Source organism: Aphis gossypii, chromosome 3, assembly GCF_020184175.1.
Source record: "Aphis gossypii isolate Hap1 chromosome 3, ASM2018417v2, whole genome shotgun sequence".
NCBI lineage: Eukaryota > Metazoa > Arthropoda > Insecta > Hemiptera > Aphididae > Aphis > Aphis gossypii.
This window is the reverse complement of record NC_065532.1, coordinates 11,221,628-11,234,317: the sequence shown is the minus strand read 5'-3', so window position 1 is coordinate 11,234,317 and position 12,690 is coordinate 11,221,628. Positions and strand designations below refer to the sequence as shown.

Below are 12,690 nucleotides of genomic sequence, written 5' to 3'. Positions count from 1 at the left end.
TTTGAGAAAGTTCCACCTTTTTTATATCGTGCCATTATATAGTGTATATAATGTTTGTAATAAATAATCATTTAAAAATTGTTTACAACGATTTGAAAATCCACCACTGCATTAAGTTAAAGTTTTTTATACATAATATGTTAGCTAATTTGTGAATTGTGAAAAATGTTCGTTAATTTTAATTATTTAATATTATTTTAATATATAGTAGCAATAATTTATTAATTATATTATACTATTATAATATTATATTATGTTTATTGTGTGATATAGATACATTTTGAACGATATTTTCGAAAGTAGGTAGGTAGGTATTCTAGAGGATAGAATAAATTATTATTTAAGTTCAATATAATATATTATTTATAACCTGCGTTATGAAACTTTATTCAGTGTTATGTACTTATGTTTTCATATTTATTACGAACAAAAATATTGTCACCAATTTTCCGACTTTTCGATTACAAAATCCGAGAGTTTTATATTTTTAAAATAAATCATTTTATTATTATTATTTTTTTTTTCTTTCTTTAATAATTCTTTCGTTTATTTTTTAAACTACTATATTTAAGTTTAAGAAAATATCAATTTCAAATGTGTCAATTCTTGCATAAAAAGAAATACATTTTCCTGTATTGTGATGTTTCACTTTGTTCAGACCCATATATTTACTACAGTAATTTATTTCAGTTTTCAGTTAATATGCCATATGGAACAAAATATAATTTTAAAAACGTTGTACACAACCAGTAGTGTTAAAAGCAAAACTACTTTTCAAATAATAAAATTTAAGTATAAAATTAATATACATAATATATGCAAATGTCAATATTGGAGATTTAGCATGAAAATGTATATCGCTGAAGTTAAAATTAATCAATGAAAAAAGTTCTGTTCTTCGTGTACATCCATGAGGTGAATAATATTTTATTGGCCGTGTACCTTATACATTTTTATATTCTTCTAGTACCGTATATGGCTTATCATTTTTATTGGGTAAAAATACACTTATTATTATGATATTTCTTTTTCGATTTTATCAACTAAATTTTTATTATAAAAAATATTCCGCTAAATATGACGTAATGTCTTGACTTTTGAAAAACTATAAATGAATAAATAAAGAATTAAACTTTACTAATTAATGAATTTTATCAGTTAAATAACTCTAACAAAGTAAATATATATATATATATTAAAAATGTATTACACTCAACTGGCTATTAGTTTTTCAAATAATATATAGGTACTACTATTATAATACTAAACCTTATTTCAAGTATTAAAAAAATAAATAAATAATTTTTGTAATAAAAATTTGTATTTTTACTCACGAATTTGGTGTGTTTATGTTCATGTCAATACTTGGTTCTTTGTTATCAACGATTTTTTTTTCGCAATCGCTCAACGTATGACACCGGTATGCTTTAAATTCACTTGAATTTTTTAATGAATCAGCCAAATAGTTAAGGACTATTACATGACCACAAACTGAAAAATTATATTTTTTTAATTAAAATATATTATATTATATTAAAAGTATTTAAAACACTACAGTTACATGTAATTTATCTGTACATACATTGGACTGATCTGAGTTTTTATTACTAAATGAAAATTATGTTTCACACGGAATTACAAGTTACAGCATTCATTTAACACAATATTTCAGTGTTAAGTGGATTTTGAATGGTAGGCATGGTAGTTGTTTTTTTTTTTTTGTTTTTTGATATCTTAATGAATCCAAATTATATATTTAAGCTTTGAACGGATATGACAAATTATACATAATATTCGTTACATTAATTTGACATTTATAATCCAAGTCTAGACAACGGTTACCTTCGGCGGAGTTATTAGGCACCTAAATAATTTAGGTTTTCATAAGAAAACGCAGACGGTGTGTGAGGCCGGTAGTTATTGATTTATTTATTCTTACGTTCAATATTTTTTTTCTCTTTACTCAGCACAAACACGCACATATTTATCATCGCGGACATGTATATCCATCGCGATTAATAACTGTACACGAAGTTCTTATCCGACAATACGAATGCGATGCACCGATGTTATGTACTTATATCTATAACACTACAGTCATCAGTAATGGTTATTATGTTGTGATGATGGATATTGTATTACAATATTTTTCTTGGAATATTGACTATACGAAATCAACTGAATTGCTTGTAGTAGCAATAAATAACAGAAAAAGTCCTACAAATATATAATATGTCCAGTAAAATTGCATCAACTACCATGCTACTTTATATATACATATATAATAATAATAATACGGTAGATACGTTTATACAGTAGGTACCTAATGTAGCAGAGAGCGTTTTCATTATTATTACGATTTTAAACGTTTACAAAAATATTGAATTTAAACGTATTTTCATTATAAGTATGTGCGATATACATATTAAACGGTATAGTAATAAATGAAATATATTATACATACAGAAAATGATTTCATAAAATATGAATAATTATTAATTAAATATTATAATAGGTATATTAATATACGAAATACGTTTGTAGTTTTGAATAATATCATGTATTGTGAATATGCATTTGTGTTTATGTACATTAGATAACAGATGAATTTTATATCATAGTAATAGTATTAAATTAAAACATTTTAACATATATATATATTTATTTGTCAATTAACAATTTATTTATTTTATATTTTACTGACATTAATATACAGACTTCTAACTGTGCTACTATTTGAAAATCAGTATAATATACCATCAGTATAGTTAATTTTGATAACAAAATATTGTTTGTGTTGCTACACTTTTTTTATTTAAATTAATATCAATGTAATATTATTAATATGTGTTGCTAACTATTATTGTTATAAAAAAGTTATTCTAAAAAACAAATAATAATATTATTTAACCTAAGTATTGAACTATATCGTCTTAAAAATAACATACATTGTTTAAAGTTTAAAAATAAAATATTAAAAACTTCCATTGAGTTACTATTATAGGTACCTGGAAAAAGTATATACTTTTAGCAACCTTTCGTGAATGTAAATAATTAAAATTTGATATTTTGAAAAAAAAGTTTAGTTAGTTAATTTTAACTACAGTTAAATATAGATATGTACAGCTATCATTAATTTAACTAAATGCATATTATGTTTAAAATTAACTGGAAAAGGTCAAGTTTTAATAATGAATTTCATAAGCAATTAATTAACTTAGTTAATTGTATATTTAACCAAATAATTACATTTTTTTAAGAAATCGACTTTTTAACTTAGGTTTTACTTATCAACTATTCAATAACCACATTTTACAGTAGGTATGAAATTAAAAAAAAAATAAAAACATAAATTTCCTATACTAATACTTTCATAAAATTATCATAAATTAAAAAATATAAAATAAATAACATTAAGTACCAATAAATGAGTGTCAGTTTTTTTTACGTGTCATTATAAAGCATATTATAACATAAATACTTGAAAAAGGACATAACAATATTGTGTTAATATACATTACACAATCTGGTGTATCTATTATTTATTTTTTTTAAGTGATAAATATATTGTGTAATATAACAGCTTCTTACAAAGCTTTGAGTTCGCTTTTAAGCCTAGATAAGCTGAGAATTTAGTTATATATATACACATTACACACACACACACAAACAGACGGTAACGTAAAAATTGAACTCGAACGTTTGAGGCACTCTGCTATAAGTTTTAATGATATTACAATTGGCACGTATACTCGGGTTTAAAATCGACAGCTGCGCTGCTCGTCGACACCGCCATCGTCTGTATAATAATATTACTATGGTTCACGAATGAGAAATCACGTTACAAATCTTCGTCACGTATCCATTTTATATGCCTTCAAAGATCTTTGTTCGTCATACAATTCGCAAAAACACACAAACACACACACATTTATAGGTACTAAATGTTATTTATTTTATATTTTTACATTATTGAAAGAAAAATGTTTAAATGATTCTATAAAAATATGGCATGCCGACAATAGCGCATTTAAATGTTTATTAATATTATTTTAGTTTATGATTATAATATCAATGTCGATGAAAAATCATATACCTATCTACGATAAACAACGATGGCGTGTCCCCTACTGTTTGGACGCATAAATTATATAAGATATATATACGTAGACAGGCAGTATCTTGTTCATAAATAATTCACGATTCAACCGTAAGAAATATAAATTAATCGATACAGCTTGAAGATTTAATAAAATATTAACATAATAAACACACAAGCAAGGAGGAATAAAAATATACTATATAAAAAATGTCGAAGGGACATATTATGATATTTAAACTATAATGTATATCGAGATGACAACTTTACCGATCCACCCGACTCTATTATGCTCTGAACACGCTTAATAATTTATTGTATGCCATATTATCAAATATTATAATATTATCATTTTACAATAAATTACTAAATTAATACAAAATAGTGTATTTAAAAATGCATTATTGAAATAAATCTGATTAAACCATACAATTTTGAAGAAGTTTTTATAATGAGCTTTATATTCGGCATTGTGCATCGTGTGTTATATGAATTTATGCGACTGATTATGTATAATTATTCTAAAAACAAATGAGTACCTAAGTCTCGATCTGTGAGCATGCTAAATTATTAGTTTTTGACGTATTTTAATAAAGCGCAATAATAAATAACTATAATTCTATACACAATTTAAAAACAATGATCTTAATACCAACAGTCGTAATTAAAATATATCTTATTACATTCAAACGTATAATTATGTACAGTAACTACGGAAAATACATAAATATCTTAATATCAACAATAATATTATAACCATGAGTATAATATTATATTGGTAACAAACAGACATATAACGCTGATAAAAGGTATTTTAAACTTATATTACTTATGCACTAAAATCATTGTTAGTGTAGTAAATTGTAAATTTTAAATTAAATTGAAAACCAGAAGACCATAATTCCAACCTTGGTCTTAGGCGATTTCCAGAGTATTAATATACGATTATAGTTTTAACAGTCTTTTAAAATCGTTTTTTTTTGTTTTTTAAACACACTGTTTACAATAACGTAACGCTTAAACGTATAAAATAATATATTTAGTAGTTTGTTCGAAACGACGTCATCGGCGCGAAAACGCATAAAACAAACACATATAAATAAAACGTAGGTAATAATAACCGAAATAAACGTTAAAAATAAACGACGCACAAAAGACATCCGCCATACCAGCTAATACGGTTTTAATCGATATTATCGAAAAAAAAAACAAAAAACAAAAAAACAAACGGTGCAGCAGAATGTTATCGAAGATTTACGCCGTCGTCGCCAGAAATATTCGATTCGCGGCTACAGCTCCCTGCAGACGCTCGCACGGCGACGTTTTCCGCGATTTCTGCAGGAGACCGGCGAGCGACTATTCGCAGATGCACCGTTTGCGCACGGACGCCGAACAGGTGGGCCGGAAGTTCGAGGTGTCCGACGACGAGCTGACGGAAGTGACGCGCCGCATGTCGGGCGCCATGGAGTTGGGCGTACGGCGTTCCAGGTGGCTCGCGAGCGGGTCGTCCGCGATGGGGTGCTGGGACACGCGGGTGCCGTACCCGTGGCCGTCCGCGGCCCCCGTCCACCGGTTTCTGAGCGCGGACCTGAGCCGCGGCGATCGGTTCCGAACGGAACTGACGACCACGTTAAGACGCCTGGACGCGTCGTGGACCGTGTCCAACGTACACCCGCTGACGGCCGACGACCTGAGGACCGGCAACGTAGCGGCCGATCTGTTCGGTCGCGTGGCCGGCGAGCTGGCGGCGTTGGCCGAAACGCGCGGCCTCGGACGGGCCGGACTTCCGCTGGCGCTCACGCTCGGCTTTCCGGTCGAGCACGGCGGGCCCCTGGGCGGTCCGGCCAGCCTGCTCCGGTGGACCAAGGAGTTGGGCGGCGGCCGGGCGGACGGGGCGCGGGGCGTCGTCGACGTGGCGGCCGAGTGGCGGAAGGCCGCGGCCCGGGCCGGCGTGGCCGCGGGCCCGGTGGTCGTGCTCAACGACGCGTGCGTGGCCATGATGAAGGGGCCGCCGAGCGCGCGAGTGGCCATCGTCGTGGACGACGGCTGCAACTGCTGTTACGTGTCGGAATTCGGCCGCAACGTCGTCAACACCGAATGGGGAGCCTTCGGCGAGGACGGAACCCTCGACCACTTGTTGACGGAGTACGACCGCCGGCTGGACGCCCGATCCCGCGATCCCGGCAAGCAGATTTACGAGAAAATGACTTCAGGCGAGTGATGATTTTAATGTAATATAATATATGCGCGTCGGTCTGATCGCCACAGGGTTTGAGAGATACGAGTATGACGACATTGTTCCGAAAAGAATTTTCGTAATATTATTCCGATTTTTAAACTCTAAAAAGCTTTGCGCGTCAGTAAGTCTCGGACCTTTGTGTGCTGCTCCGAAAGCGTATAATATACTAAATAAAAATATTATGCAGTCTTTTTTGCGGTCCGAGGGATTTGCATGTTTTTACGTCGAAAATCGTAGCAGTGTGTGTTTGTTTTAAATTTAGACACACTGTTTTATAATATCGTTTCAATGCCTACGATTTTATACTTATCAAAAATCTGGCAATTTATTTGCATTATGCGACACCCAGAATGATGATTAGACGGTAGACACGAGTCTTAATAGCGACCGTTTTGTCGGTCTTAGATTCCAAACAAAATCTTAAACGTCTTTAGTCCTAATACACAAACGTTTCTGTTTTATTAATACGATTTAAGTCTATTAAAAACGGTCGTAATCGTCAAACGACGAAAATAAAATATAAATATTGTAAAATTTAAAAAAAAAAAAAAGCTCTAAATATTTAGAAATTTGCATAAACAACACTGTTTATATTTCATTCTTATTCCTGTATAGAGTTATAGAGTTTATATTGTATTTGGTTCAAACGAGACGAAAACTACAAATGCGACAATACGTTTGATTCTTACACTCGAAAATAATTTGCGCATTTGAATGTAAATTGGTGAAATACGATTTCATACAAATTTGATTCGTGACGCAGTCGAGTTTAAAAATGATTATTTTTATTTTTTTTTCTATAACGAAAACGTACTATACGCAAGAGTTTGTTAGGTTTCAAACTCGTATCGCATAATATTATTGTTTAGAAATAAACAACACGACGTTTGTAAAAAAAAAAAATCTCTGCGGTCGGCCGACTCCGGTCCACTACGATATTGCAGGCATGTACATGGCCGAGTTGGTGCGCGACATGGTTTTGACGATGGCCTCCAACGGGGTGCTGTTCGGCGGCGTCACGACAAAAGCCATGATCACCGAGTACGCTCTCCAGGCCAAACACCTGTGGCTGGTCGAGTCGGACGGCCGGTTTTTGGAGCCCCGCGGCGGCAACGACGACGACGCCGCCCGGATCGTGCTGACCGACGTGCTGGACGTGTTCGGACCGTCGGACATGGACTGCGAGCTGTTCCGGTACGCGTGCCGGTGCGTCACCACGCGGTCCGCGAACCTGATCGCCGCCGGGCTGTCGGCCGTGCTGGAGAGGACCGGTCTGCCCGTCCACGTGGTCCTGTCCGGGTCCGCGTTCAAGACGCACTCGTCGTACGCGCTCGCGGTCGGCGCCAAGGCGCGGCGTCTGACGGCCCAACAGAAACCGTTCACGTTGCTGACCGCCGACGATAGCGTCGACGTGACTCGAATTTTGGCCGGCGTGTTGGCCACGATCGCGGAAAAACCGACGTGAACTCCAAAAATCGCGTCTTTTTAAAATGGTTTATTGTGTTTGCGAATATACGTAAATAGATCGGATCGGTCAAACGGATAATAACGCAATCATAATAATATTTTACCTACCGCTTTTCAGCTCGTCGTCTACTGCACTACTACTACAACAGCCTTATAATAATATTCGAAGAGTTATATTTTAATTATTATTATTACGTTTTCGTTTTTTTCGTTTTTTTTTTTTTTTTTAATTTCGTTCGATAATATTTGAGAATACGATATTAATAATATTATTATGTTTTTATCGCAGCGTCGTTTTAAATTTAAAACTGGGCCTAAATTAATAAGCGTTTAAAAATTTGAAAGTATTCTATCGTTAATTTCGTTTACACGCCTTTAGTTTCGAATACCAAAAACATTATTTCACTTGTTATTAAGTTTTAGAACGTTAAATTATTTATTCGATCTTAAACGTTTGAAAATGAATCGTAATAGAAAAAAAGGTGGGCAGGTGAGTACCACTTTTCCCGCGCGATTTGTGTGCCGAATAGGTCGCTATAATTGATGTATTCAATTTAAGTCCAATGGTAATATATAGCATTATATACGAAAAACGATTTTGAGCGGAGACGATCGTATATTATACTATAACCTATAACATTATAGGCATATAAATTTCACAATAATATGTTTTCTTTATGTTTTTATTAAAGTAATTTATTTTATATAGTGTAAATATAATAAATAATGTTTTTAAGTTATAAAAAATAATTAAAATTTTCAGGTATTTTTTGTAAAAGTGAGAACTTAATATGTGGTTAAGAAAATTTAATTTATTTGTATCTTGAAGTTTTCTTTTTTTCAACTCACTATTTATGAGTAATCTTGTAATAAATAGTTAAGTATTTGACCTTGAAAAAATGTACCAATTAAAAAAAATTGAAAATATCTCATGCCTATCTATAACTTAATAACACAATCAAAATCTTAAAGAACATTTTTTAAATAGATTTCAATAAAGTGTACACCTACTATACCTACAACTTATTTCGATAAATCTGATTTAAAATATAATTTGAGGAATGTCCGAATGTACATTGGACAAGGGAAACCATTCACTTTAGGGTTAACCTAAAATGTGCGTTTATTAAATAACCAATCAGCAATAACATTCAATACATTCACTTCGTGCACTTACTTTTGTGAACATAATATTATCTATTACATGTAACATTTGTGAACTACAAAACTAATATAATTTCTAAACCTTGAAGAACAAGTTTTAGAATCGACCATTTTTATAAGTAATGCAAATAAAGTTATACATTTTTTTTCCGGGTACATAAACACTTCGTTTTATTAAGAAACCTATAAATTACAATGTTCTCCGGCACCTTCATAAAAATGAAGCACAAAAACATTTTCAGAATTGTTGGTAAAATATTTACGATAAATAACAATTAATTCTTAATGATTTTTAATACTTAAAAATAAACTTCAAAGTCTTAAACAATATACTTATAGTATGCATAGTCTTCTGTTGAGGGATATACAGATGGAACGTTTATGTTTATATAGCTTTTGAAATACTTTGAACCTAAAATTTGAACATTCTACACTCCAAACAGTTGATACAAACTAAAAGAATCAAAATACGCAGGAACATTAAAGAAAAACTTTTCGTTTGATACCTTCTTTTGGCTATAACTTTTATCAATAATAATAATAATAATTGTATATAGTGTATTATATAATAATGAGATATCAACAAAAATGAAACGCATGGAAAATTTTACTTCCTACAAGACTTGTTTTTTTGGATTATGCAAAAATATTATACTTAAAAAATGTTTACCTGACAATACCTAATACATTTTTTTTTTATTAAAATATAAACCCACAGTATTAGAAGCCATTAGTTATAAATATATACTATTATGTACTACATATCATACATAGCCAGATAAAAAAACGATAATTAAATATCGTACCACAGTATACAAATTAATGACTTGACTGAGCAAAGAGTTAGTTGTCATTGTAATTTATTAATACATTAAAAAACATAAAAATATTATTATTTATATTTACACTTTTAAAAACGTTTAATTCAATTTTTAAAAATTCCTCTAGGTGAAAATATATCAGTATGATGTATGCACTTTCGTTAAATGTATATAAATCATAATTTGTATAATATATTACTCGTAAACATACTATATTATATGTTTACCTAAAGGTGGGCATGTAAATGAAAAAAATAACTTGAGTCAGTTATGTAAAAACATTAATCAGATTAAGGTACCATAAGTTAATAACTAACAAACAATACAAATATTCAACTCTGAAAGCTAAAAATGAATGTGGAGAAAAATACTAACTTAACCCATTTATAAGCTAATTAGTAGGTAGTTAATAAGCTAATATATATATTTTTTAAATTATCACTATAAGGTAAGTTTTATAGCACAATTGGGCAGCTTTCAATTAATTTTAATTATAACTAAACATTTTTTTTTTTAAATCAACTCTTATTATTCCTTCTTTTCGCACACTCATCATAGCTTAGGTAAATACACGTTAAATTATTAATTAAAATATATACCTAGTTAAATATAAACAGTTGAGTTATAAAATCTCAAATTTAATTTTTAACTAATAAATGTGTTGGTTTTTTCTTCGACTGTAGAATACAGCGCGAATAAATATCAAAAAAATTAAAAATTACACAGTACCTATCTCATTTTCCAATAAAAACTGCTACCAGGACCAAATTGTTTATCGTAATCGCAAGCTTGAACTCTCATCGATCACTGTTGACTTCTACATTGGCCCATCATCAATTTCCGGATGACCGCGAGGTCAGAGATATAGTAATTGGTGGACGAACTAATGCATTATTTGGAAATAGCCTAATCTTCGGAATTCACTAGATATTGCAGCGATTAGATTACAAAGACAGGATACGGTGGTTTTGTTCGTCTGTACTATTATATGGAATGTGACCAAATCAAACCACTCGACTGAATAATAAATGTATAGATTAATTCAAAAATCTCTTTTAGAAAATCTCCGATTTCGATCAAAATAAATTAAAATGAAAACTAAATAAAATTGCTATTTTTGATTGTATCTAAAGATCGAAAACCTCATTTATTTTTAAAATATGAACATTATGAAATAAGATTGATTTTTAAAATTATGTTTAAAAAAAAAATTGAATTAACATATTAGGTAGCTGTAATATTATGATGACGTTTGGTATAGTTACAACAATTGATTTAAAAAAAAAAGAAAACAATAAATTTGAATGATGAACCTTCAAATTTATGATTTATTTCATTTGAATAGCCCTGTATTGTAGCAAAAAATGATGTATAAAATAAAATATAAAGTATAATATAATAAATAATAATTTATTACAATTATATGAGTCTCGTGTTTAATTATTGATCGTAATTTTAAAACAATAGCTTATTATTTACGAACAATATTATATGTCCAATTATAACGTTAATATTATGATATTTTTGATAAATTAATTGTTAAGAATATTTTCATAGCATATTGAATTGTAATTAATAATAATAATAATAATAATAATAATAATTAAAGTTTCGGAAAACTTTTTCGAGTACTTTATCGTTTGAGCATACTAATGTTTCAAAGATAGGAGTTATTAAATTATAAAATAACGTTAAGGTAATACACCCGTATTCAAATTTATAATAAGCTTTTAAAATTCACATTTTCACACACACACAATACATACTATATTATGTTTGAAGAAATAACAGGCTTAAACGTTTTTAAAGTTCTGATGAGTTAAGTATATTAAAGAGTTTGAAACCATCATATTTGTTTTGCTTGGTGAGAAGGGGATACAAACATCGATAATGCAGAGTAGGCATTATAAGTAAATTCCAAGAAAACTGTGAAGGAAGTATTTATTACTGTGACGTTTCGCCGTGAGGTTAAGCAAGAATAATTATGACGTGATTTTATCCTTAAATTCGATACGAATTTAGGAATGTAAGGCGTGTATTTTTTTTTTTTAATTATGTACTATGAATAACTGTTATCAAAGTCACCATAACTTGGCCTATAGCAATTTTTGACTGAAATAAAATTCTGTGCATTTAATTATTTACCTGTATCGGAGTTACACGACGGCTGCATCTGTCCACCATTGAAGTAAAAATCTACATGACCCACCGGCTCTCTCAGTCCTAAGAACATGGTCGACGTATGCAAAACCATTACGAACTGACCGCTGTCAACGTCGACTCTTTCGTTTTTCTGGCTGTCTTTGAAATTAGGCTGTGCTGGATCAAGAGCTAAAAAATATTAATCACGATAATTATTGAGACGTAATAAACAATTTATATCTCTCGATAAAATCTGAAATCGTTTAAAATATAACACTAATACGATTACTATATTATAGTGATTTATCGTGTTATTTATTTTTAACCATTTAAATTCTAATAAACGCATGCTAAACTGTATGATTATTTGCCATAACCATTAGGTTAGAATGAGTAATCACGTATAAAATATGAGAATAAGTCATTTTAAATACCAAGTCAATAGCTTTGATTACCATTAATTTAATTTAGTTCATTGTACAAATTTTATTTTACATTGATATAATATAAAATATCTATAGTTTTTTTTTTAAAATATACCAAGTAATTTTCGTAAAATATAAATATAAGGATATTCTTCATGCATTTTATTAGGCAAAAGACTTTACAAAACAGAAAAATATACAATTCATATAAAACATTATAATATTACTAAAATAATTATTCTACACACTATTATCAAACTGCTTATTTTTAATATAAATCAAAAATATGAATTATAGCAGCGTTAGTATCAGAATTTATATACTTATAATATA

At 30.4% G+C, this 12,690-nt stretch overlaps 3 protein-coding genes across 4 annotated transcripts in view; 2 read left to right on the top strand and 1 right to left on the bottom strand.

The window, feature by feature from the left end:
* Positions 1-12,690, top strand: part of LOC114120595 (ras-like protein rasC) — a 154,413-nt gene that overhangs the window by 87,669 nt on the left and 54,054 nt on the right. The window lies entirely within an intron of this gene.
* Positions 1-12,690, bottom strand: part of LOC114120594 (lipase member H-like) — a 41,088-nt gene that overhangs the window by 6,012 nt on the left and 22,386 nt on the right. Inside the window, exons 5-6 of the mRNA XM_027982548.2 lie at positions 11,936-12,121; positions 1,335-1,491 (exon numbers count right to left, since the gene is read on the bottom strand). Coding sequence (XP_027838349.2) covers positions 1,335-1,491; positions 11,936-12,121 — 343 coding nt within the window. The remainder of the gene's footprint in view (positions 1-1,334; positions 1,492-11,935; positions 12,122-12,690) is intronic.
* On the top strand, positions 4,841-8,020 carry LOC126550795 (hexokinase-4-like). The gene is made up of 2 exons (XM_050202973.1): positions 4,841-6,312; positions 7,283-8,020. The coding sequence occupies exons 1-2, from the start codon at positions 5,340-5,342 to the stop codon at positions 7,801-7,803; spliced, it is 1,494 nt and encodes a 497-aa protein (XP_050058930.1). The 5' UTR covers positions 4,841-5,339; the 3' UTR covers positions 7,804-8,020.

Bases quoted from the DNA above. Each gene is read 5' to 3' on its own strand.
- LOC126550795 (XM_050202973.1), top strand. From the start codon at position 5,340: ATGTTATCGAAGATTTACGCCGTCGTCGCCAGAAATATTCGATTCGCG. The intron at 6,313-7,282 runs GCGAGTGATGAT...ACGATATTGCAG, and splicing joins TTACGAGAAAATGACTTCAG to GCATGTACATGGCCGAGTTG.